This window comes from Drosophila subpulchrella, chromosome 3R (assembly GCF_014743375.2).
Source record: "Drosophila subpulchrella strain 33 F10 #4 breed RU33 chromosome 3R, RU_Dsub_v1.1 Primary Assembly, whole genome shotgun sequence".
Classification (NCBI taxonomy): domain Eukaryota; kingdom Metazoa; phylum Arthropoda; class Insecta; order Diptera; family Drosophilidae; genus Drosophila; species Drosophila subpulchrella.
Genome location: NC_050609.1, coordinates 11132698 through 11160388, shown reverse-complemented (window position 1 = coordinate 11160388; position 27691 = coordinate 11132698). Strand labels below are relative to the sequence as shown.

The following is a 27691-nucleotide window of genomic DNA, read 5'->3' as shown; positions in this document are numbered from 1 at the left end:
TGGCTTTATTTGCTAGTTGCCTCAGAACCACCATCACAACCACCACTACCATCACCACCACCACCACACAAAAGGCAACTTAATTTGCCATAAAAAGCCAGGCGAGTCCTTGATTTGTTCTCTGTGTACTTGTGGGTGTGTGTGTTTGTAAGCGGGGCCGGAAATGAAATGATTTAATGAAATTGCCACAATTGCTGGGGAAAATCAGTAGCAGCAGCACAGCCTGATGACAATGGTTTTGGCCAAACATTCAAGTTAATTGAAAAGGTTTTGTGAATTGCTCGGGTTCCCTGGCCTCACTGGGGTCTAAGCGATTTTTAATTACCTGTTATTGTGCACGGAGGTGCCTCGAAATTAATTGAGTGCTAGCCGAGAACACCTACCTACCTGTTCTGGTTTCACGGATTTACTGCCTGACCATTTCCCCTAAAACGACTTTCCTCCCGCCCATCTGTTGGGTTTTACACCTCCTTTGTTTTCCGTTTTTATGATGGCCCAGGGCGCAGATGTTGGCTGCATATATGCTATGTATAAGGCACATCGATGGTGCATATGTAAATAAGACACCGGGTGTGCACAGATTGAGATTATCTGCCGGCTGCCGATAGATATTTTGTATCCCAATACCAAAGAGGCAATGCCAAACTCCTATGTTTCCTGTAGTCTTCCATGGATTCCATCGGGATCGGGGACTTCATCTCGGTATTAGCAAATGAATCCAACCAGTTGACATTTCCCAGCCAGAAAACGCATTCAAATTGCAAATGAAAGCCGGGTTCACAAGATAGACCCGATTGGGAATGCATAAGTAAATTGCTTTCCCCCGCAGAATGGTAATGTTACTGCTGCGTTTGATCTGCATTTTCGCAATTTAATCCCCAGCACAGTTCAGCTCTGTGTTTACCCATCAACGTGTGCGAAAGTGCGCCATTTATTTTCGCTAAAAAAAATACAGAAAATATTTCAGGGCCGCAAAACAACAAAATCATGCGCGCTTTATCGCTTCAAATGGTTGGCCATTTCGGAGGGGACAAGGGGTTCAAAGGGTTATCATCGGTTCAGGGGGCTTGGGAACACAGACCTGTAGACTGCCAACTAAAAAAAGAACAGAATGGAAAATACATAAAATACACGGAAATATGCTGACCATGTGTAAACAAATCTTGTTTCCATCAATCATGTTATTTTGCAAGGGGTTTAAGGGTTGTTATAAGTAAATCAATATTGTTAAAACCATAGATTTCAATATATTTTATAAAATATATTATTTTAATGGGAATATATTATTTTAAATTACAAAATAAATGTTTTACCTTTTTACAAGCGGTTTTGTGATTATTATAAGTGAACGAAAATATTACATATATGGTTTTTAATATATCATATCAAAAATATTATTTTTAATTAGGAATATTATATTGTAAAATAAAAAACAAATTTTTTCCCCACACAAACCTACGTCATCTATTCCATAGAACAAATATATTATTAAGTGCAAATCTATGATATTTTGCGAAACAAAGTGTTATCAGTCGTTTAGAGGGCTGGGGGGTGAACAAAAGTAGTGATGCACGAATTGAGTCAGTGTAAATAATTCCATTGAGTCTGGTGTAAACCTGAATCGATCCGCTTCCAACACATTCCACAATCTAATCATTGTTTTTGCGTTTTTGTTTAACCATTCCAGTTGCAGGCCCGGCACGTGCTAATTGAAAATGCAGAAATTATACTAAGAGCATACTGATAGGCACAGCAGACTCCAAACGGGCTAGTGGTCACGAATCGTTGAAAGACCCCACAAAAGAACCACTGAAACAGTAAGCCAAAAAAAACAAACAAAAAAGAGGAACGAGTGAATTTGAAGCCACTGCGATGCGTAGGAGGCGTGGCACGCCCCTGGGGGTCAGTTGGTCGAACTGCGTCCTGCTTTTGGCCACGGGACTGCTGCTGGTGCTCATCTCTGTGCACGCCAAGAACCCCAGGCCGCATCGAGGACTGCCTGCATCCGCATCATCATCTCCATCCGTGGATCAGGTGGCAACTGGAAATGGCCACAGGCGAGAACATTCCGCCGATGGCGCTGTCCTTCAACGGCTATCGGATCCAGATCCAAATCCAGACCCCAAAAAGGACAGCGATGAGGACGAAGGGCTGAAGCACCACCATCACCATCTACACCATCGGCAGGAGTTCGACGCATATCTGGGCACAATCCGCCGACTGCGACGACCCTACCGCAGCAAATACACCATCGAGCAGCTGATGCGCCTGCATGTGACACCAAAGGTATCCGGAGACATTGACATGGATCCCTGCAAGGCCGGTGAGTACGGGACTGGGAAGGGGTATGGTTACGGGTATGGGTGCTCACATCCCACATCCCACGGGTCACGGAAATGGCAGAGCATTTGCCTGGCCTCGGCGTCGATTCAACTCCGCCGTAAGCCAATCTCTAAGCCCCGAATCTATATATTTACACACTACCTATAATACTACACTTCAAGAATTTTGGTATACACTAGAAAAAAGCCCCCCAAACATGGATAATATCAAATAGCCATTAAAATCATTGCTTAGAGAGGGTTATTTTAATTTTTTTTAATTTTTAATTGAATTGAATTCCAATTTTTTTAACAAGCGGATGAGAAAGCCCCCATAAGTGTGAAAACATATGTTCATTGGTAGCTACTATACAATTTATGATTCTTATCTTGCATACCATTTGTAACAACTGAACCCATTTACATATTCGTTTTCCACATTGACAACTATTATATTTTTCTGACTTACAATGGGATATATTGTAGAAAAATGTTTTGTATAATACTAGTTATTCATACGCTTGGATAATCTAAAAAATATAAACATTTTTATCTGATTATGTATTCAATTAACCTAAAATTGTAAAATATTTTTGTGTAGTGCAAGTCTATATGAGATCTTAGCGATACCTATACCCTTACCCCAGTCAAGTCGTGGCAAGACAAAAGCTTTGAAAATTGTGTTAGCCTGCGAGTTTGAGTAAAAGCGAAAAGTCTTGTTAACTCGAGACGTAGACTGGCACACACACGTGGAAGTGTCCCCCACCCCACTCGACATTATTTATGGCCACCCTACCCCACCATTAACCCCTCGGAAAAACCCCTGTCAGCCGCTTGTTGCAGCGCTGGAAATTAAGCGCTATTGTGGCATGCTCCGTCTTCATCCTGCCCTCCGATCAGACCCCCTTTCCTGGCATCTCGAATCAATTGAATTTACCTTAGTTTGCAAAAAAAACGAGAGGAAATAATAAAAAAGCAGGGGGAAAATGTAAGGAAATTGACTGCGAGAGCAACGCGAATGCGAAAACGAATGCGTCGGGGACGTATCAATGGCTGTCTTCTCGGCTTTTCCGCACCCGGATCCCCGTATCCATATCCGCATCCTGGCCTGGTCTGAGTTTAAGTCTGAGCTTGTGTCTGCCACGGGCAGGAGCACCGACTTCGATTGCAATTTGTCTGCCTCCAAGTGGTAGAAGAAGGCGAGCTTATCTGCGGGTCTATCTATAAGTATTTGCTCACATCAATTGTCAAAAAGTTGCACCACCCCCTCCACGGGGCAACCCATCGAGAACCCATTCCCGCTCAAGGATCGACATTCCTCAGGCGGAATTCTTGCAAAAGTGTGCGTATATTGAAGGGGAAACGACTTCCGTCCTAACTATCATTGTCAATGTGTCGTCAAGTGCTTGACAATGGCAAACCTCTCATGAATATCCGTGTTCATTCACTTATTTATGTTTTCATGGCACGATGTGCAATACATTTTCTAAAGCTCACCTAAGTAAAAATCCATATTCATTTAAATTGTTTTATTTTTTAGCTGCTGAAAAAATGGTATTATAAATGCTGTATTATTTTACGCTTTTTATGTATGACTATTTGAGGATTAGGAAAATATACTATTTTTTATTTTTATAATTTTATTTTATAATTATTAAAAGCCCGAACACTAACGAATTTATAAAAAAAATGCGAATATAATGCATCAGAAATAAGCTGAATCATCAGTACTCACAGTTTTCATAAGGCAAATATAAAACTCACAAAAAACCCAACATATTTTTAATCAATGAAACTATTTTAAGAGTTAGTGACCTTGAGGCACTTTGCTTTTTGAAATCTGTTGGAAGCGTCTGATGATAATAAAGTTTGATTTAGCCTTTTGTTGGTTTTGGCAGGACAATTCTTATATTGAAGACAATAATGGGAATATTGAAACTACAGTACATAAATTTTCTTCTTTTAATGTTGTGCATTACATTCTGTTATTCTTTATTGTTCTGTTAAATTGTAATAAATGTATTGTTATAGTCCTTTTTATGAGCTGAAACGAAACTTAATCATCCCGTTTTCAAGTATTGTGGTTTTCCCCTTCGAAAATTACTCCCGTATGTCCCCGAAAGGTCGATGTCTGGCGCTTCGATTTCCAGATAGGTCACACCACCGCATATATCACCCATTTTTGCTCGAGAGGAACTCCGACCATAATTTCACAATCAATCATGTCCGCCTCGAGGCTGTTTTTTACTCCCCTTCGCACTTTACAATTAATGAATTGTTTGTATTGCCATTTTCCCTGCGAAAAAAAATTGGGTCAAAGCCGATTTGTTGTTTTGCACGGACTGGCAACCAAATGAATGGCTTTCTAATATATGCAAATTCACGCAGTTCGATTGAAAAACGGGGGAAAAATAAACAATTTTTCAGTCGCCAGCACAAAGCGACCTAATTGAATTTCGAAGTGGGACCAAATGAACGGGATGCGATGAGTGAGGAGCGTTGCTAATCAACTTTCAATTGAAGTCGGAGCAATTTCAAGCTCGAAATTTAATTTGCCAAAAATGTGCTGTGCGTTGCAGACACGAAAATTCCCCCAGAGTGCAAGCACGCACACATATACCTCTATGCATATAGTATTACTCAAGTAATTTTCCCAGCAAATGCTAGAAAGTTAATTAAGGCCTTTGAAGTACAAGCTCCCCTAAGTAGGCAACACGAAAGCGTTTAGCACAGGGAATTCGAGCTCGTGTCATAATGCGTTCGTGTTGGCCAAGCCAACACTTTAAGGAATTTACTGCTTTGGTCCTCCTCCTTTGTGCGCTGAGCTCTCTGCAGATTCGCTAATTAATTTGCATAAACCCAGCGAGCAAAAGTTCCATCAAAGCGAACAACAATGGTGTTGGGGCTGGAACAGGGACCAAGGACCAGAATTCAAACCGCAAATGGCACTGCAAATGGGCGGCAAGTGCAGTGTGGGATACTAACCATTCCATTCCAAGGACCAGATCGTAATGGAAGTGGAGCCAAGTTGACGACAGTAATGATGACAACAGCATCACAATAACAACCGCAAAGCCAGGACGACCAAAATGTCAGTCGGCGGCGGAGGAGGCGCGACAGGATGCGATGGGATGCGATGCGATGGCTTCAAGTGGCCTGGAAGGCGTACGTATAAGGCGTGGCGCACACAAAGCTCGAACAACCTGCCCGAGTGACTGCAAATAATTTCCCACCACACCACACACACACACTTGATAGCGGGGAATCCCCCTTTCAGGACCCACACTCACAGCCACTTTGATAGAGCTCTTGCCAAATGCCAGAATGGCAGAAAAGCCAGGCTGAAAGGCAACAAACTAACGCCGCCGAGCTCTCAAATAAAAAGGCACTTCGAAGGCATTGCATGCTCAGGGGGGATTGGGATTGGGATCCGGATCGGGGAAGAGATGGAATCGCGTCGTGTTTCAGAAGAAAGTTCCTCCGAAACGGAGGAACAAATCTTTGGGGGAGAGGAAGTGCAGCTCAGCGGTGAAATACTCGATATGAACATGCAAAATGCACGGAGAATTACATTGTGGTTTTCTTATCATAAATACATCGTAGGGCCTTTCTGAAGGACATTCGTTCTTAATTATTATTATTATATTTTAGGTAATTACCTTATTTTCTAGTGTCATTTCATTAAAACAATATACAAATCTAAACAAATAAATATTTATATATTATCAGAACTTTTTCTAAGCACTTTCTGATTATTATCATTCAGGGGTTTCCCTCTCCGAAATACTTCGACTTGATTGCTTCTTGCCTTTATCATAAATGTATAGTAATGTCTACAAAAATCACGGTTTCAAGAAAGTTTTACAATAAAAAAACAAATTTTTTTAAGATGTAATCTTGAAAAAATCAAATTTCTAACAAATTAGTTTTGTTTTATATAACTTTTCCATCTTTTCCCATCATGCTTTTCCCCCAGTGTAGTGCTGGGGATTCCCCCTCCGAAATCCTTAGCACCTGCTTAGTACCCTGCAGCGCCCTTAAAAAGTCCATCGCTAAGCCAAACCCGAGCCCGATGCCAGAAACTATTTACAATTCGCACTTTTAGCATTGTGTGCAGACGGATTGAGTTAGTTTGTAGCTCTTTCGAGGGCTTTGGCTGCCATGCTGCAGGCGCAGATTGTTGGGATGCCCGCCGCAAAACAGTCAGCGGGATCCGCTTACAAAGCCGCAGAACGGGGTAGAACCTTTTGTGCGCGAGAAAGAGAACTTTGTATGCCCTTAATTACAAACCACATCTATTTATTGCCCAACTACATTTCATCGGTATAGATAAACACACATAAATCAAATTAATTTTCTGGCAGGCAGGCCAAACAAATTGCTTTCGTTTATGCAAATTAATTTATTTGACATACAACATTTTCCCAGTCATTGGCCTCATTTCAGCTGTCCGTTTTGTTCGGTCTTCCAGTTCCAGTTCACCTGCCATATGACAATAGATTTATATATACAGTCCTTGAGGCACAGGGCTGATGATAGATTCGGCATGCTTTCAACTGAAGCCATCAGAGGATTTCGAAAGCAAGACGAGCAAAAAACAAGAGACAGAAAGGAAGTGCAGCTGCGGAAATGTTAGAAAATCGGAAGTGAGGCAGCTGATTTCGAGACTCTTCGAGGAGGATGAACTGGCTGAGAGGGCTTTGCCAGCCATTGACTGCATTTGCAACAGCTTTGGCCATATTTTACCCACCTGACTGCCACCGTAACAGCTGCAGGCGTTTACAAAATTTAACCAGTGGCAGTTACCACCTGGATTTCAGATGCATTTATTGAAATGACATTCCCCACTTACGGCCAAACAAGCAGAAACATGTGTAAATAAAATAAACTTGCATTTAAGCTGTTTACATAATTAATTAATGCCAACAAGAATGGCATGTCACCCAAAACGAGGGGGAAAAGTGGAAAGTGGGTGGCTTTGTTTACGACGACAACGAATGTTGCGGAATTTCAGCCAATGTCTGACAGCAGGATGCATTCCCAAACTTTTTGCTGCATACTTCTGGGGGCTTTTCCTATGTGTGTGTGTGCAGGAGTACATTCACTCATACAAAGAACAAACAATTGCCCTGTGTCTGAGCAACCTGTTTGCCGGAATTTGTTATCCTCGCCGGCTGTATGCTGCAATCATTGTTTATGCAAATTGGCATAAATAAGCAGGCAAGACAAACAATCTCAAAAGCTGCTCAGATAATGCCACAAAATGGAGCTTATGTTTCGGCACACAAACACATGCCATGTACATATGGCATATATATATATATATATATAAATACTCTTATATATATATTCCCTATATATATAAATCTCCTTATTCGTGTGAGCGCCTGCAGCTGTGGGCAATCCGTAATTTATGCAAATCGCATTTTAAATTTGTAAATGTTATTTTAATTGTTCTGCCAACGCACTGACGTTGCCCCAGATTGTAAAAAGGGCGATATGAAATCGAATTAATCCGCCAGGCAACCGATGACCAAAGCAGATACGAACTGAAATTTATGATTTCCATTTCAACTTTCCATATCCATGAATTTCCCCGCTGTGCTGGCCCTATTTCCAGCTCGAAAATGGAGTGAAAGCGACAGTCCAAAGACAAATTGAATGCGTTCTGCAATTTTTTGTTGCTTATTTTTTTGTTGGCCAAGGCAAATGCCAAGAATCCAATACGGAATTCATAAGCGGGGGTAGATAAAATTGAACCGAATCCAGTCAAGCGAGCATTGAGCTTCATCTGCAGCAGTTGAACCCATTTTCTAGCATTGTTGTCTGAATTTCTTTATTAACACTTGCATAAAGGAAAATATATCCGGCTAACTTATACGTATATTCAAGGATATTTATAAAATGGTGGCCCTAAGGCCAAAACGCAGTGAGCCACATTGACATAACAATTCCATTAAATTCTACATGTTTTCCTTTTTTTTCGGGAAACAAATAATCCGCCAGCTAACACAAATCGAAATTGACAATGGCTGTTCACTTTATTTGTGAGTTGAAATTACTTTTTAATGTAATCGCAGAGTGCCTTTTATTAAAACTAAAATTAAATTTGTTTAATTTGTTGCAAATTTATATTAGGTAATATGAATATTCCCTTTTTTGTGGTCTACATTAATTATGTATAAAGCTAGTGAAACTCAAATATTATAATTATTTAACTTTTATTTGCGGAAGACCATCATCAAATATGAAATTTGATATACATACTTTTCAAACAAAATATTTGTTCATTAGAAACTTTTCATGCTATGCATATCAAATTTCATATTTCTGTTTAATAATGGTCTTCCGCCAGTTAAGGCTAGCTAGAAATTAAATTCGGAAGTTGTCCCCGATAAGAAATAAACGGGGCACTCTGCTGATATCTGGAATTCTAAATGTTGGCTCCTGCAACCAAAATGCCTGCATTTAATTTGGCATCATTTGTTGTGGATGTGCGAAAAGTGTACGAAAATAAACGCGGCGGCGACACTTTGAAGCTACTGCACAGTTGATGGCACAATTATCAGATGCAACTGCAAGTGTCGTTCGGGATGGTGGGTGTTTATGGGTGCTTGTGGGTGTTTATGGGTAGTGGGTAGTGGATACCAGTGGTGCAGAGATGCACAGAGAGTTTATTGAACCCGCCGCATACGACGCTGTAATCAAGTGCCACCGAAAGTTGAGTAGGTGAACTGAATAAACTGCACTCGTAGCACACTCGAACGGACCGCCATATTCGCACACATCAGGCGAATATGACTGTGCTTTTCAGCCCCATTTCAAATTGAAAAAAGTGAGCGCTGAAAAAACATATAGGTATATGTATATCCCATCTCCCATTCCCGTGCTCCATGCCAAAAACTTTTTCTAAAAATGCTTTGTGCAAGCGAGCTCTGTTCGTCTTTTTGTGCCACCGCAATGGAAAATAGTTTTTATATCTGCCGTAGGTGCAAAGTGGCCATAGATATATAGTGTGTTGTGGAAGTGGAGTCGTGCCACGAATACTCGTACGTACAGCTGCATAAATATTTCGACGCAGTTGTCCATCATAAATCTGGTGCGGGAACTCAAACATCGGCCGGCTATTGTTTGCCCTCCAGCTCTATCTGCGATTTGGTCCGCAAAGAGGATCTAGGGATGTTGGGTATGTCGGGATGCTGGGGATGCCAGGGGGCCGGGGGCCATAGAAACACATGAATTCGACCGTCGGTGGTTTTATAAGCCCAGTCTGGGCCATTGACCGATTGCCACAGTGGTCACGAAAAAGCACTCCAAGTGATATCGTGGTCTGTCATGGGGAATTTCAAACGACGAACTCATCCATTCCATTAGGACTCATGTTTCCATTCGCCTGTCGAAGGTAGCCATTGAAACACTCGGATAATTTTGCCTCGCATGATTAGATTCGTTTATTCAATCATTTGACACTCCAATGAAGCGTGCCACATTTTCCCAAATTTATGCACAGATGCACAGAAAAAAAACAGGCAACTCAAAACTAAATATATTTTAAATGTTTTTAGAATGAGATATAAATGTGGGTGTTAAAAAAGACTCTCAAGTGATGAGAACGTGTATAAGATAATGCTTAAATTGGTATCCAATAAAGTTTTCGCATAAAACACCTTCTTTTGATACCCAATAATATCTTAAAGTCATAAAAACACATCATTTCCCATCGATTTCCTTTCTGTGTAGGTGAAAATAGTTTTCCCATCGTTCGAATGTTTGTTCGAATAAATAAACAAGCGAAAATCCCCACCCCCCGACGGACGGACACACTCATAAAAAGCAAACAAAAGCTAGAGCCTAAATCGTGCACAAATCCAAAATCTCCTGCCGGGTCACTCGTCTCCATCACCATCTGATTCAGAATCACCAGGACGAACTCCATTTTCGGGGGAGAAGAGCCGTAGGAACACATGAAGCCGGAACTATCCGAATATTCGGATTTGTATTCGTAGTGCTGCTGCTTCTGGCTAATGGCTGAGGTCCTCCCCATGCAGTCTCTGCTGCCTCCGGATTAGTTTGTCCAACCATATATACTCCTCCATCCGCTTCCGCCTCCACATCCGCCTCCGCCCCTTCCTTCCTTCCGTTCCGTCTGCATCCGTATGCGATTCTGTCCATTTTGTGTTCGAGTGGTTTATTTGTCCGCCCATATTTGCCTTGATTCCATCTTTAATTTAGGCATCGCCCGAATGTCCATCCGTTTGCCGGTTTATGGCCTGTTTGCTCGGTGGCCGCTTATCAAAACATAATTCCGGACCATGATGAATTCTCCGACCGCCCATTTGTCCGCGGGGGGCGTGGCCAGCAAATTGAATTTCATTGTTATGGCTACGGTAATTATACCGACACACACTCACACAAACTCACATTAAACGTGTCGAGGGAATGGATAATCGAGTATGGAGTCCCGTGCACAGATACACACCCAATCGGGGGTCACTCTGGTATGCATGTATGCATTTCCGGTCGCTGTACGCTCAATGGCAGATAATGCATAATTACAGCCGTATTAACAAAGCCGTCAGCGATTTGAAAGCCATCGGGGTTAGCAAGTCAGTTGGCCAGTGAAGGCTAATTCTACTTATAAGAGTAGAGATCCTGAGCCCCTGGAATTAGGTCAGATAAACAAAGGAACCACCCAAAGAAAACACTACTTGTACTGGGACCTAAAATGGGAACTTATACAAAATAATTGTGAGCTCTTTTCATTTAAATTAGAAAATAATCCTCTATTTTATTCTGTTATAGAGTAAGAATATTGGGCAGAAATTTGGCTGTTTTAGCATTACTCGCTTGTATTATACGTTGATTCTTTAAATACAATCATGTGTTTTATATACGAGTATATCGAATAATTTTATTAATTTCGTAGAGATTTAAAAAGGGTATTGCCAAGGACTTTAAAAAAGTCTAAATAAAAAAGTAGTCTATATTTTTTTTTGGTATTACAGTCTTTTTTTCTGTACTGCTGAATAGTGTTCAAGAATCATTAAAAGATAAAATAAACATTTTCATTTCCAATCACATTCACTACCAGCCTAAAAGTGCAAATCAATTATCATTTTTTCTTTGTGCCAAATCCTTTTGAGCCCCAAGCATTTTTGTTGTTTAATTGCTTGTGTATTATTTGCGCACAAACTCGTATTTTATTTTATGACACAGCCAGCCGAGCATTGACATCCGCAAAAGAGCACAAAAGCCATAAATAAGAAAAAAATCGGAAGAGGCCCCGAAATAACCAGGGAATAAAAAAAAAGGTGAAATGAAAGCGTACCCAACTGACCTCAACAATGGCAATCAGTCGACGTGCTCTCTTCAATTATTTGCTTTTGACCCACAAAATGGACGAGCAACTCTGGGTGTTGACCACCACAACTGATGCGGTGCGTCAAGTGTTGGGGATGCTGCTTTCCCGCTTTTCCCGCTTTCCCAGCTTTCCCAGCTTTCCTCCTTTTCAGCTTCTGGTTTTCGCACGTATAACGCGTGGCCCAAAGCGAATAATCAGTTGGAGCCAGGCAGGCGGAGATGGTGGGTTTTATTTTTAATTAAACTGGCAGTTGGCAGTTGGCATTCGCGAGTTGCGTACGCAGAGCTCATAAAGTGGGCAGGGCAATGGCAATGGGTCCTTGTTGCCACATTACGCATACGCCGCATGGCCGGTAAGCAGGATTTGGAAAGGGAAAAAGGGAAAGTGCAGCCAGAATGTGTTGAACATTTTTGTGGTCGCCGTTAAAAGGGTAACGCAACTGGACTCGGGTAGGGATACGGATGCGAATTTGGATTTGGATTCCCTCTAAAACGGCACGTTTTGTGCGTCAGTTCGTTAGTGTGAATGATGTGGGAGGAAGGAGGAAGGAGGACCAAGGACCAAGGACTCTGGATAAAATGAGCCAACGCTCAAAAATTTAATTACTTTCACTTGTGCGAACTGTTTGTCTGCCAGTCAGAGTGGACGAGACGGCCAAAGGCATTTAACGTTAACGTAATGAAATTGCAGACGCAGAAGGACTGAAACTCGACAGAAGGAAGGGCTTGGCCCACGCACATTGGATGGTGTTCGTTTCCGTTTCCGTTACAGCCGCCATCTTGGCAGTGGCAACTACTGATCCTTCACCGTTAAACGGACTGTTGCCACTTCTTGTGCGGGTGGCAAATCTGCCGCATTATGTGGCAAGTTTTCTCGCCTGCAGAGTGCATCGTCTTTTTTTATTACCACCTCCAAGTCCGGATTTTTCCTCCTTGGGTGCCGGCCATTGTTAAGGGGATTAAATGCCAACTGGGAAACGTGTTTTGCTTGAGTTACCTTCCACCGGTTTTAGTTTCCATTCAGCTTTCCCCTGCCGTTTCGACTTTGCCGTCTCGCTTTCGCAACAACATCCAAATCAATCATCCGCCATGTGGGCTGTGCTATGTTTTAAATTTAAATTTCATGTATGCACAGCCACGCAGGCGAAGAATATTTGTATATATATATATATATATATGTTTTTAATTCACAACAGGGCACACGTGTTCGCAGCCCTGCAGAGATTTTCCGATTGTGTATGTAAATATTTGCGCAATTCTAGAAATTTGTTTGACTGTTAAATCAAATGTAAATACGATATGTTTTCAAAGTCAACATGCTGCAATTGCAGCAAAAACAATGGCGAAAAACGAAGAGAAAAATGGGAGGGGAAAACGTGAGCGTGAGCGTAGATTGAATACAGAAATCTTGATGGCGTGTAATTTAATTCAGATTTAACAGAACGTCGAGCGATGGCTCATCCGTTGAACAAACAGGATTTGCGCTGCCACGGCGGTGTTTCTCCTAGAATTTTGATCTAAATTCCGATCTTTGACAGAATCAGCAAACGTCTCACTGCCCCCAAGTCTGACATTTTGCGGGTGTTTTTTGGGTGGCCCACGTCATTTCCCTTTTCATACTCATTTTGCTCGAACTGCAGCTAGGCGACCACATTTCGGTTACGGTGCGTATGATTGACATTGATTGGAGCCCTGACAAACAAACTGTGTGGTTTGACTTCCTTTTTCCCCTTTTTTTTCCTCGATTTTTTACTTCCTGTGAGAGAGTGCCATGATTGCCATGCTCTGCTGCACTTTGGGGAACTAAATCAAAAAACGTTTGCAGCTTGATAAATATGTAATTTGCAATTTTGCCCAAAACAACACGCAGCAGTAAAACACAAGCAAAATCAAAAGCAGAACTTACAAAACCGAAGAGTACACACATGTTCAGCTGCTCCTGCATTCAAGGTTCTCTTAATACAGTGAATACTTGATAGACAAAAGCCCTTGTTGCTAAGGGCTTCTTTGGAGTTGAAAGTTTATCAATAAATGAGCAACTATTTTACTTAAGTAAGTAGAAATATCTGTCCTGAAATGGGAAAAAAACATGATGCACGGAACTCAAAGAAAATGTACAAATAGCAAATAGAAATGAAAAGCAAATATTATGTGAATCGAGTATCCTTAAATGGAGAATCCCAGTATACCACTCTTTCCTACCTTTTAATTACTTCCTCTGTTATTATGGGCTCACTCTTCAAAAGGCAACAAATCCTTGATTATTACCCAAAGGATATGTGTACTCTGTACAGCCAATTGGAATGCGAGTCAAGTGGATTTGGATTGCAGTGACCCACTTCGCAACAAGTTAGTTGAGACTCAAAGATGATTGGTTTTGCCGCTCCAGTTGTAATAATCAAATTGCCAGCACCCGTATCTGCAACTGCACATCGGAGTTTCCCAGTTTCCGAGTTGGGAGCTCGCAGATGGACAGGCGGAGCAGGTGACTAGGGATGGGGCGAGAGGTGTCAGAAGGCGGAAGTGAAGGAAGCGAAGGAAAAGCCGGAAAGGGAAGCGAAATCCGGAGGAGGAATATGGGCCACGATGAGCGGCCTTCAGAAGTCAAAAGGCGTTAACGTTAATGCAGCCCTATCACGAACTGCCTGGTATCCTGGCAGCCTGGCAGCCTGGCATCCTGGCATCCACATCCACATCCACATCCACGTCCACTCGAGCAGGCTCCACTGTGCCAACCGTGTAAATAGCATGAATGCAATTTTATTTTATTTATGTTTGAATTAAGCAGAGCTCCGAGCAGCAAACCAGCAGCATTTTCAGCATTTCAGGCAGCAGCACTCAGACAGTCTTTATAGGCAAATGAATTGCTCTATCCAGAGCTTATTTGGCTGGCAAATTCTTCATTTTGACATGGAAAATAAGGATTGATGTTGCCAGTTGCCGTGGGATCTGCTTTAAATATATTTATCCTAGCATTTTAATGGACAGAGTCTGCACAGTTCGGTATTGTTTTTCATTGCTTCCCTTTTTTTTTTAGTGGCAATGTGCAAACGCACTTAATTAATTTTGTTTAACATGTCTGAGGCAGACAGGGCAACAGTTTCATATTTTGCTTGTTAACTGTTATCGTTGTTGCTGCCAATTTTACTGGCCACTTTCCACACACACTCCCTGGTGCACATTGCGCATACGCCGCGTGGAGCGTGGGCAAACAAAGGCATCAGCTGGCCAGGAATCCTGTTGTCTGCTCGTCCTGCTGTCCGGTTGTCCCTCTGTCCCTCTGTCCCGCTGATGCACTGATTAAATGGATATGCAGAGAGTGTCTATCCAACCGCCTGGCGAAATAACTGTCAGAGGGCCACGGCCTTATATCCGCAACATGGTCGGTGGCCCAGTAGCCAGTGGCCAGTAGATGTTGTCAGTGCGAATTATAAATTACCAGCTGGGGCATCAGCTAACCAACCGCCAGTTTACGGATGAGCGGGCTGGGAGCCACATGAAATTTCAATTAAAATAAAAATTTATACGCTTTACGCCCTGTCGCTTATAATTAAAAACAATTTGTAAGTTATGGTAGCAGTGCCATAAAGCCGCTAATTTAAATCGCTTTATCATTGGCCTTGCAGGCGGCTTCATGGGCGACATAGCCTTGCCCGAGGGCGATTCCGGCCCAGTTGTGGCCCACACGCCCGTGGACGACGAGGAGCAGGAGCGCCAGGAGGTGGAGGAGCTGCTGGCAGACGCCCCGGACCAGGCTCACGACCCCGCCTCCACTTCCGTTTCCGGTGCGGCTGCCGGGCCGACCAAGTTCAACGCCACCTTCCAGCTGGATCTGGAGAAGCTGAAGCAAGAGGTCTACCACGAGGGCCTGCAGGTGGAGGAGGAGGGCCTCACCGACATCATCCGCAAGAAGACCAAGCTGCCCAGCTCGGGTCCGGTCAACCTGAAGGCCGGCGAGGGCCAATTGCAGGGTCAAGTAAGTTATCCATGGCACTATCCGGTACAGATTTTTTTAAATACATGGAGATTAAGATTAGTTTGCACTTAAAAATATTTCTTTCGCTTCGTAAGAATATAATATTTCTATAAAAAATGTCAATTGACTCCAAGTTTCTGAACTTTAAGGCAAATACTTGTTGGGGGGTAGTTACTATTCATTTATTTAGTATCACCTTCTGTACCTTTATAGAATCATTTAAGAATTATAATATTTTCAAGGTGGGTAAACATTTTTTGAAAATTAATTTAAAATCAATAATCATTAAATACAAACTAGTATTCAAAGTGTGTTATAAAGGCTGGTATTTCCCCGTTCCTTTAGAGTGCCAATAAGGCGGTAAAGTCCGGTTTGGTGTCGCCCGCCGACTATGCCCAATCCTCCAGCTACAAGAACGAGGTGCTGCCTCCGTCGGAACAGCGATCCCATGTTACACATCCCGAGAAGCCGGCCAGGATGACGCTGGTCGAGATGAGCTCCAAGCCGGGCAACAAGACGCAGGCGCAGGCGCTGCACCGCAACGTGGACACCCGCAAGATTCAGTCGGACAACAAGGACATCGAGGACGATTCGGGCAACAACTTTGTGGCCGAGAGGCGACCCTCCCACATAGTGCCCACCTCCTTGCCGGAGCAGCGATCCACTCCGTCCCACGTCTACAGCAATGCCGGAGGCAATGGGATGCAGCTGGACGACGAGGTGGACTTCTTGCACTCACGCGGAGTTGTGCGGAGGCGCCACAGGCGGGGACCAAAGCAGAGGTGAGCCCAAAACTCTAAAAAAATATTAATATCAACTTATAAAGACATGGAACAGCAACATTTGGAAATTAAAGTAGTGCTTTTCATATCTTATATCATATCTAAATACTATTTAATACTAGACATTGCATGAAAATGTATAAATCATTGCAGTACATATGAAAAACGATAATTGTTATATTTACTTTAAGCATTTAAAAGGAATGTGAAAATGAAAAAAAAGTTTAAGACCCATTCATTAAATGAACTGATTTATTGTGTATTTTATCAGTGCAGGCTTAACAACAACTATTGCTCCATTTTCTATCCCATTTATTTTCGAATATTAAACTACATATCAATTAAAGCCGATTTATTGCCTAAATAATCAGATCTTTAAATTTCACTCTCAGCAAATGTAATATATTTTAAACATTTTGAACCAATTAAATCAGTCAAACAAAAATGGCTTAATTAAAAATATTTATGTGTTCTGTTACTGTTACTCAAACATGAATTTATGAGTTGTTTTCTGAATGATAAATAGCGAATTTTATTCAAAATTCTGCTAATTAGTTTAATCAAATGGGTTTTTGGTTTAATTATGATGTAAATAATAAATGCTTCATTCGAAATGAGGCCTGTGGACTCGCTTTTCAGCCATTTAAAATCAGTTTGGCTTGTGTTTTTTTTTCCATGACCACCGCAGACGCAGCAACCAGCACATGGAGTACGAAGCCAAGCTGGAGAGATTGCGCCAGGAGCTGAGTCGCCCGGTGGTCGAGGGCCACCGCCGAAGGGAGTCGCACCACCAGAAGCGGACGCAGAGCCACCACCGCAAGAAGCATCGTCGCCAGCACCGTCGACGTGGCCAGGGAACCACCCAATATGTGAACCATTCCCCGCCAGGATTCAATCAATCGGCCCACCAGTCCGTCTCCGAAATGGATTTGCTGAAAGCGGAGTAAGTTGGGCAAACCAAATCCCCTCCAGCTTATAGCCTACCACCCCCCCTCCCTGGTGAGACGCCACCACCATTTCCACCACAGCCGCCACATCCGTTTCCGTTGCCATTTCCTGGCCCCACTGTAAATTGCCGGCCATTTTCATTCAGAGGTTTTTCGGCATAAACTTTAAACAAACAGCAGCCATTTTGGCAACTCACACAGACACAAACAAAGGCTCATTCACACACACAGAGGCCCATTGCTCATTGTGCGGTTGTGTGTGTGTGTGTGTGTGTGCGAGTGTTTGTGTGTGTTTGTACATGTTAAAAGTTATGAATTTTAATAGAAATTCGCGTGCCAAAAGTTGTGCCATACAACAACAGTGAAAAATGCATGGAAAACTGTTGGCAATTAAAATTACGCATACGCCACGTAAAACTTTTCGCCCGTCGCTTTCCAAAATCATCCATAACTAACGAGTATAAATGGCTTCTTCATTCTTGTCAGAACTCCCAAGGATGAGGAGCAACTGCGTCATCGGGTGGCCCGGGCAGTCACAGCCAAAAAGGATCGCATCTGGGACTATGGAGTCATCCCCTACGAGATCGACGGCAACTTCAGTGGCATCCACAAGGCGCTCTTCAAGCTGGCCATGCGTCACTGGGAGAACTCCACGTGCATCAAGTTCGTGGAACGCGACCCGGAGATCCATCCCAACTACATCGTGTTCACCGTGAGGAGCTGCGGGTGAGTTTCGTTAAAAAAAAGTAATATAAAACTTTTTTCTTAATTATAAAAGAAAGTCTATAGCTCTTAAATAAATTCAGTGAGTTAATCCAAAGATATGTCCAATACAGAAATGTTTTCCTCCGCAATTCATTTCAAATACACTTTTAAAGTTGATTGTTTTGTATAAAAACCTAATCAAAACTTATAAAACTCATAGGCAGGAATATACTTGTAGATTTATTATATTCTAATATGATAATAATAAGCGAAACCATATAAATATAAATATAAGGGGGTATTTGTTTTAAATGTATATTCTATATGTACAATGTACATACACAATTTATTTAAAATTCTCCTGTTCTTAAATATAATATCGCCATCTATTCTTACCCTTTCTTAACAGATGCTGCTCCTTTGTGGGCAAACGTGGCAATGGGCCCCAAGCCATCTCAATCGGTCGGAATTGCGATAAGTTTGGCATTGTGGTCCATGAACTGGGCCACGTGGTTGGTTTCTGGCACGAGCACACTCGTCCGGATCGGGAAAAGCACGTGGTGATCGAGCACAACAACATCATGAAGGGCCAGGACTACAACTTCAACATGCTCTCGCCGGACGAGGTGGACTCGCTGGGCATGGCCTACGACTACGACTCGATCATGCACTACGCCCGGAACACCTTCTCCAAGGGCACCTACCTGGACACCATCCTGCCCATCGAGATGAAGAACCGCAAGCGTCCGGAGATTGGCCAGCGACTGCGCCTCAGCCAGGGTGACATAGCCCAGGCCAATCTGCTCTACAAGTGTCCCAAGTGCGGACGCACCTTCCAGGAGAGCTCGGGCATCTTTGCCTCGCCCTCCCATTTCACGGCCGGAGCACTGACCAATGAGACGGAGCACTGCGAGTGGCGGATAACGGCCACCTACGGAGAGAGGGTGGAGCTGAAACTGGAGGGCATGGTAAGGCTGGTGACCCCGATTACCTCCTTTGATAGCCCATAAATTGGGGGTACTTTTAGAGCCTTTTAAAATAGATTTCGGATTTGATTCCTTATAATTTCGTTATGGCTATGAATTATTATAAATTTTTAAGATGCTTCCTATGGCTTTTAACGTTTTCATTTCATATTTGTCAATTTAGAATTATTTCACATATATTATATATTCTTAGGAATATAGGTTTTTAAATAAGGCATCCAAAAAGGCGTAGAAATAAGCAAAACACGTTAGAACAACAAACGATTTGTAGTGTCTCTCTATTTCATTTATCATCGGGGCTTAAGGCTCTGATATTTATATGAAAGCCAGTAAAACGGAGACACTATCAGGGAGCCCTGATTTAGGGTTTTAATTATCTGCACTACAACCCGGTTCAATAACTTTCGTTCCCTTTTACCATTAAGCAATTGATAAATAACAGTTCCTTTATTTCCTCTCAGAACATCTTCAAGTCGAACAACTGCGAGTCGGACTACCTGGAGATTCGGGACGGCTACTTCGAGAAGTCGCCGCTCATCGGTCGCTTCTGCGGCAAGGTGGACAAGCAGGTGGTCCGGACGGAGTCCAGTCGCATGCTGCTCACCTACGTGAACAACCATCGCAGCGAGGGCTTCAGGGGCTTCAAGGCGGAGTTCGATGGTGAGTGCAGGAGTGAAGTGGTAAATGGGGAGTTGGAATGATGGGAGATACGAAATGAAAGTGGTCCTGGCGAGTTCCTGACATTCCGTTTCCATAGTTGTTTGCGGTGGCGAGTTGTCCGTGGACGATGGCGTGGGCCGCCTGGAGTCGCCCAACTACCCGCTGGACTATTTGCCCAACAAGGAATGCGTGTGGAAAATAACCGTCCCGGATAGCTACCAGGTGGCGCTGAAATTCCAGTCCTTCGAGGTGGAGAACCATGACAGCTGTGTCTACGACTATGTCGAGGTTCGCGATGGCCCTGCCCAGGATGCGCCGCTAATTGGCGTTTTCTGTGGCTACAAGCCGCCGCCGAACATGAAGTGAGTGCCACTGAAGGGGCAAGCCATTCGTACCCCTCGCTAAAAAGAAGAAACTCTGCTTTTGTTCGGCGTCCCTTTGCAGGTCAAGTGGCAATTCGATGTACGTGAAATTCGTGTCGGACACATCGGTGCAGAAGGCGGGCTTCTCGGCCGTGTTCATGAAGGAGGTGGACGAGTGCGAGACCCAGAACCACGGATGCGAGCACGAGTGCATCAACACTCTGGGCGGCTACGAGTGCAGCTGCCGCATCGGATATGAACTGCACAGCGACAAGAAGCACTGCGAAGGTGGGTTAACTGCCGAAAAGTGCTTCACAATCTAATTATTTCGCTATAAATGTTTATGACTTCTTGGACGGCAAATGGGTGTTTTCAACTAAATGGTGTGGAACTATTCAATTCAATGCATTAAAATAACTAAAAACTGAAAAAAAGCCAAGAAATTTTATTCTTAAATCAGAAATTTAAGATAAAAAGTTCTTGAAATCGAGAGAAAAGTGCACGCAAAGTTTTTTTCCAGATGAAGTGATTTTTAAATAGTCATTCAATCTTGCCCCACTTTGAGATCGCGAGAGCTGTTTTAAGAACTGTTTATATTCTGCGTGTAGAAAACATATATTTTTTAACGACAAAAGTTATTAATTCTTTCTTTATTATGTGCCTAATATAATGACCTAATTAAAAAGCTTCACATTTACAGTACACACTGAATAGACTGAACCCTCAACTGAATTCCTCTTTTTATTTAGATGCCTGTGGCGGCGTCATCGAATATCCGAATGGCACCATCACCTCGCCCTCTTTCCCCGAGATGTACCCTCTGCTGAAGGAGTGCATTTGGGAGATTGTGGCCCCGCCCAAGCACAGGATATCGCTGAATTTCACCCACTTCGATCTGGAGGGCACTGCTCATCAGCAGTCGGACTGCGGCTACGATTCGGTGACCGTGTACTCCAAACTGGGTGAGAATCGGCTGAAGAGGATCGGCACCTTCTGCGGCTCCGCCATTCCGCCCACGGCCACATCCGAGAGCAATGCCTTGAGATTGGAGTTCCACTCGGACAAGTCCATCCAGAGGTCGGGATTCGCGGCCGTCTTCTTCACGGACATCGACGAGTGTGCGGTGAATAATGGGGGTTGTCAGCACGAGTGCCGGAACACCATTGGATCCTACATCTGCATGTGCCACAACGGGTACTCCATGCACGAGAACGGCCACGACTGCAAGGAGGGCGAGTGCAAGTACGAGATCTCCGCTGCCTTCGGCACCATCTTCAGCCCCAACTATCCGGACTCCTATCCGCCGAATGCGGACTGTGTGTGGCACTTCATTACCACACCGGGCCACCGGATCAAGCTGATTTTCAACGAGTTCGACGTGGAATCACATCAGGTGAGCTTCATTAAAATATACATATATATATTAAGAGAGAAGAGGGATATATCAACGAAATATACCGATTTGATAAAGCTTCACTTTGCCTTTACTTAGTAAGAACTTTGTTTTTAAGAGGACCTTAAAGTGAAGACGATTTTCGAGCCTTTAATTTGTTTCCTAACTATCACAGGAATGCACCTACGACAACGTGGCAATTTATGATGGCGAATCCGAGTCCGCCTCGGTTCTGGGTCGCTTCTGCGGGGACAAGATTCCCTTCCCCATCTCCTCCACCAGCAACCAGATGTACATGGTCCTTAAGACGGACAAGAACAAGCAGAAGAACGGATTCACGGCGTCCCACTCGACGGGTAGGATGGCTTGGAAACCTTAAACCATCTTCATGGCTTCATCTTTTCGATAATTTACTTACAGCCTGTGGGGGTTATTTGCGTGCCACCAGCCAGGTGCAGCAGTTCTACTCCCATGCCCGCTTTGGTAACCAGGACTACGATGACGGCATGGACTGCGAGTGGACCATCGCGGCTCCGGACAACAGCTACGTGCAGCTCGTATTCCTCACCTTCGACATTGAGAGCAGCGAGAACTGCACCTTCGACTATGTGCAGGTGTTCTCCGATATAGACGACGTGTATGGACAGTATGGCCCCATGTACGGACAGTACTGCGGCAATGTGGTAAGTAGATCCTTGCGGTTATGCAGGGAACATTAAACCATTTTGATATCTTACAGCTGCCGCAGGACATCAACTCGATGACCCACTCCTTGCTGGTTCGCTTTAAGACCGATGGATCGGTACCGATGAAGGGCTTCTCCGCATCATATGTGGCCGTTCCCAATTCCGGGGAGTACGACCACTCCGACGAGGATGCGGAGAACTCGTACAGCTCCGAGATGGTCACCCCGTTCCCGGGCTCCCTGAAGAGCATCTACATCGAGGACACGCAGGAGGAGACCGACGAGTACAGCGACTTTAGCGGGAACCAGCTGGTCTTCAATGGGCAGTACCGGGGTCGCTACAGTCTGCCCAATCGGTACTACTCCGGAAAGGCATAGGGCAACGGAGGCGAGAACGCTGACCACGCGCAAAAATTCATGACAATATCTTAAAACGGAATTTATTTAACAGATTTAGGCATATCGTCGCGTATATAATATTAATTTCTCAATCTTCCACGCGCGCACTCTACTGGTAAGAGCCAGGATATAATCAAGGACCTCGTCTAGGTCGCGATCCAATATTAGTTTTAGGCACTCGCATACAAATCGTTAGATCTGTGGTGGCAATTACTTAGACCTACGGCATACATGTAATGTACTTCGATTAGACTTTTCTAGACTCTGTAGCTAAATGTGCAATTTCCCCTTCTGCATTTCACTGCTGTTACTCTGAAGCATTTTCCCTTTGGACTTGTAAACTCTATTGTGCCATATTCAATGGCCCAGCGCATTTCGTTAAGCATCTTAGCATAAGTCGATGGGTGGCCCATATCAAAATCGGAACGAAAGTTAGGATAGGAAAGAGATACACACATATCTTCGGATGCACCGAAAGTGGAAGGTCCCTGGAGATTAACTCATCACGCAGGCATACATATGTACAACTCTCGGATATTTGACTCAACTTAATACGTAATTAAATCTATACATACATACTATTAAAACTTGCATAGTAACTATGTTTTAAAACCAAAACAAAACGAGTTTGAAATTAATATTTTATTATTGCTGGGTCTGTCTATTGGTTTATGGTTTATGGCCCGCGAAGTTCCACCTTGCCTTCGCAGGCAGAAGCGCCATGGCTCTTGAATAGCATTTATAGGTGGAATTACCGCGAAACGATTCGTTCATGCGGGGGATTTATGATCATTAATGACCTGCCCTAAAAGGACCGAACACCGAACCCAACACCTGATCCTGGGCAAATGCCCCTGAGCCCGACCAGCGCCCCAGGTAGATGGTACATGGTGGATGGTAAATGGTATATGGGTAATGTCAAGGTGCGCAGGGATACCCAAATCAAAATCCATTGAATGCAAACAGGCAGACAATGGATGGTCAGCCAGAATCGCCAATGAGGAGGGTTCGCTTCTCTGCTGCTGATCGTTCTCCCTCCATATAGAGCTGTCCCTTCGAGCGGTCAGTCGAGATTCTGCAGTCCTACTCCTCCTCCTTCCCCTCAACCTCTAACTCTACGAACTTCATCTGTTACCTGCTCGACCCATGGAACCCTTGTCTCACCAGTATAATTCGGCAATCGCAGCCCACGAGCGCTCAGTTAGAACTTTGAACTGGTTGAGGCAACTTCGGGGAACGAGCCCCCAGAAATACCAACGAAATGGAAGGAATTTGCCGCATGCCCATGAAAATGAAAGCGAAATTATTATTTGTGTTCTCTGTGGGAGCTCTGATGATGGTTTCTCTGGTGGATTTCGCGGAAAGCAGGCGACTGAGTCAGCTGCCCGAAAGTGAGTGTGATTTTGACTTCAAGGAACAGCCGGAGGACTTCTTTGGCCTGCTGGACTCTCCACAGGTGAGTGAGGTGGCATCACGTGGTCGGGAGTCGAATTACAATTCCACATACAACCACAACAGGTGCCGCCAAGGGAGTCAAAGGAGCAAAAGGATGACAGCCATCAACTGAAGACAGACAGACAATATTCGGGGTAAGTTCCACTGGGATTTGTATCCCACACACAATGGAGCGCAATTAGTAGGGCCACTTGACTTTGCCACTTGAGTTCGCCTTTGGGGCGAAACACGTAAGCAACACCTGAGCTCATAAGCCCCTGTCCATCTACCACCCATCCAGGAGACGCTGGAAGCAGAACAAAGCCGGTTTGAGATTACCACCTCCACTTCTGTGGACCGATGACGCTGTAGATGTCCTGCAGCATAGTCATGCGTTCATCCATAATCCCACCTCACAAAGAAAACTCCTCCAAAGGCATCGGAGAGCCGTGACTGTGAGGAAGGAGCGAACCTGGGACTATGGAGTCATTCCCTACGAGATCGATGGCATCTTCAGTGGAGCCCACAAGGCGCTCTTCAAGCAGGCCATGCGCCACTGGGAGAACTTCACCTGCATCAAGTTTGTGGAACGCGATCCCAGTTTGCATGTGAACTACATATACTTTACGGTCAAAAACTGCGGGTAAGTTGGGCATTATATTTTTAAAATCTCCTTTCTTTAATTTAAATATCCCCTAGTTGCTGCTCCTTTCTGGGCAAGAATGGCAACGGTCGCCAACCCATCTCCATAGGTCGTAACTGCGAAAAGTTCGGAATTATCATCCATGAACTGGGCCACACCATTGGCTTCCATCATGAACATGCCCGTGGGGACAGGGACAAGCACATCGTCATCAACAAGGCGAATATCATGAGGGGTCAGGAGTACAACTTTGATGTCCTGTCGCCGGAGGAAGTGGACCTGCCACTGCTGCCCTACGATCTCAACTCCATTATGCATTATGCAAAGAACTCGTTTTCGAAGAGTCCCTACTTGGATACCATCACACCCATAGGAATTTCACCAGGAACCCACTTGGAGCTGGGCCAGCGAAGGCGACTCAGTCGTGGGGATATTGTGCAGGCCAACCTGCTTTATAAATGCGCCTCCTGCGGAAGGACTTATCAGCAGAACTCCGGGCATATAGTTAGTCCTCACTTTATGTACTCGGGCAATGGAGTGCTGACCGAATTCGAAGGCAGTGGAGATGCCGGAGAGGAATCCACGCCAGAATCCGAATTCGATGCCTCCCTGACCAACTGCGAGTGGCGGATCACAGCCACCAATGGCGAGAAGGTCATCCTCCATCTGCAACAGCTGCAGCTGATGAGCTCCGAGGACTGTTCGCAGGATTACCTGGAGATCAGGGACGGCTACTGGCACCGATCACCACTGATTAGACGACTCTGCGGAAATACCAGTGGGGAGGTCATCACCACCCAGACCAGTCGCATGCTCATCAACTATGTAAACCGAAATGCAGACAGAGGTTACCGAGGGTTCAAGGCCAGATTCGAGGGTTAGTTTCATACTATTCCGTAATCCTGTTCGAGAGAGATTGATATCGAAAATGGTATTTTCATATTAATTTGATCCTAATACTTTCTTTTTGGGTACAAATATAAGTGCTTAGATATATTTTTTAAAAGTATACCCTGCTACCACAATGCACTGTTCTTATTTGGACCACCAAAATTTCTAATAATTTCTAATATCTACCTTCCCTCCAGTGGTCTGTGGTGGAGACATCCAGCTGACCAGGGATCAGTCCATAGACTCTCCCAACTATCCTTTGGACTACATGCCCGACAAGGAGTGCGTGTGGCGCATAACAGCTCCAGATAACCACCAAGTGGCTCTAAAGTTCCAGAGCTTCGAGCTGGAGAAGCACGATGGTTGTGCCTGCGACTACGTGGAGATACGGGATGGCAATCACAGTGACTCCCGGCTCATAGGACGCTTCTGCGGAGACAAGCTGCCGCCCAACATAAAGTAAGTTAGGTTAATAAAAAATAACGTACTTCACCAAGTTAACCCATCCCAACCGCTTAGAACCCGCAGCAATCAGATGTACATCCGCTTCGTCTCCGATTCATCGGTGCAAAAGCTGGGCTTCTCCGCCGCCCTAATGCTGGATGTGGATGAGTGCAAGTTCACGGATCACGGGTGCCAGCACCTGTGCATCAACACCTTGGGCAGCTTCCAGTGCGGCTGTCGAGCGGGATTCGAGTTGCAGGCCAATGGAAAGACTTGCGAAAATGCCTGCGGCGGAGTAGTGGATGCCACAAAGTCCAATGGTTCCCTCTACTCACCCTCCTATCCGGATGTGTACCCCAATTCCAAGCAGTGCGTTTGGGAGGTGGTTGCACCACCGAATCACGCCGTCTTCCTGAACTTCACCCACTTCGATTTGGAGGGCACACGGTTTCATTATACCAAGTGCAACTACGATTATCTGATTATCTACTCCAAGCTGAGGGATAATCGGCTGAAGAAAATAGGCATTTATTGTGGTCACGAACTGCCTTCAGTGGTGAACTCCGAACAGAGTGTCCTGAGGCTGGAGTTCTACTCGGATCGCACAGTGCAGCGGAGTGGATTTGTGGCCCAGTTTGTGATAGGTAATTTAAGATGGGAAAGTCTATGCATATGAACGGGGTTACTGATACTTTTGTCCCTTAGATGTGGATGAGTGCTCCATAAACAATGGTGGCTGCCAGCACAGGTGCCGGAACACCTTCGGATCCTACCAGTGCAGCTGCCGGAATGGATACACCCTGGCCGAGAACGGACACAGCTGCACGGAGACGCGCTGCAAATTCGAGATCACCACGTCGTACGGCGTGTTGCAGAGTCCCAACTATCCGGAGGACTATCCCCGCAACATCTACTGCTACTGGCACTTCCAGACCGTCCTGGGCCATCGGATCCAGTTGACGTTCCATGACTTTGCGGTGGAGAGCCACCAGGAGTGCATCTATGATTACGTGGCCATTTACGATGGTCGCTCCGAGAACAGTTCCACCTTGGGGATATATTGCGGTGGGCGAGAGCCCTACGCCGTGATTGCGTCCACCAACGAGATGTTCATGGTCCTGTCCACGGATGCGGGTCTGCAGAAGAAGGGCTTCAAGGCCACCTTTGCCTCCGAGTGCGGTGGCTACTTGAGGGCCACGAATCACTCGCAGACCTTTTACTCGCACCCGCGATACGGAAGTAGGCCCTATAGGCGGAACATGTACTGCGACTGGCGCATCCAGGCTGATCCGGAGAGCAGTGTCAAAATCCGGTTTCTGCACTTCGAGATCGAGTACTCGGAGCGGTGTGACTACGACTATCTGGAGGTCACCGAGGAGGGCTACTCCATGAACACCATCCACGGGAGATTCTGCGGCAAGCACAAGCCGCCAATTATAGTCTCCAATTCGGACACCCTGCTACTGCGATTCCAAACGGACGAGAGTAACTCTCTGAGGGGTTTCGCCATCTCCTTCATGGCCGTGGATCCGCCGGAGGATTCGGCTGGCGAGGATTTCGATGCGGTAACACCCTTTCCGGGTTATCTAAAGAACATGTATTCCTCCGAGACGGGAAGCGAGAACATGCCACTCGCCCATCTACTGCCGCCTAGTAGGCTCATGTAATTAGAAGAGATATGCATAAGCAAAGAATTCGGGCTT

General features: G+C 44.6%; 2 protein-coding genes across 2 annotated transcripts in view; both read left to right on the top strand.

The window, feature by feature from the left end:
• LOC119551019 (dorsal-ventral patterning protein tolloid) overlaps nucleotides 1-23194 on the top strand; it is a 29031-nt gene extending 5837 nt beyond the window's left edge. Inside the window, exons 2-14 of the mRNA XM_037860078.1 lie at nucleotides 1688-2323; nucleotides 15308-15657; nucleotides 16003-16439; nucleotides 17128-17382; nucleotides 17873-18112; nucleotides 18501-19059; nucleotides 19539-19737; nucleotides 19835-20099; nucleotides 20182-20387; nucleotides 20849-21492; nucleotides 21668-21848; nucleotides 21913-22175; nucleotides 22232-23194. Coding sequence (XP_037716006.1) covers nucleotides 1873-2323; nucleotides 15308-15657; nucleotides 16003-16439; nucleotides 17128-17382; nucleotides 17873-18112; nucleotides 18501-19059; nucleotides 19539-19737; nucleotides 19835-20099; nucleotides 20182-20387; nucleotides 20849-21492; nucleotides 21668-21848; nucleotides 21913-22175; nucleotides 22232-22555 — 4374 coding nt within the window. The 5' untranslated portion in view covers nucleotides 1688-1872 and the 3' untranslated portion in view covers nucleotides 22556-23194. The remainder of the gene's footprint in view (nucleotides 1-1687; nucleotides 2324-15307; nucleotides 15658-16002; nucleotides 16440-17127; nucleotides 17383-17872; nucleotides 18113-18500; nucleotides 19060-19538; nucleotides 19738-19834; nucleotides 20100-20181; nucleotides 20388-20848; nucleotides 21493-21667; nucleotides 21849-21912; nucleotides 22176-22231) is intronic.
• Nucleotides 23195-24046: 852 nt separating this feature from the next.
• On the top strand, nucleotides 24047-27682 carry LOC119553937 (dorsal-ventral patterning protein tolloid). Its single transcript, XM_037864630.1, has 6 exons — nucleotides 24047-24165; nucleotides 24312-24653; nucleotides 24710-25530; nucleotides 25742-26003; nucleotides 26064-26632; nucleotides 26694-27682. The coding sequence occupies exons 2-6, from the start codon at nucleotides 24559-24561 to the stop codon at nucleotides 27653-27655; spliced, it is 2709 nt and encodes a 902-aa protein (XP_037720558.1). The 5' UTR covers nucleotides 24047-24165; nucleotides 24312-24558; the 3' UTR covers nucleotides 27656-27682.
• Nucleotides 27683-27691: the final 9 nt, after the last annotated feature.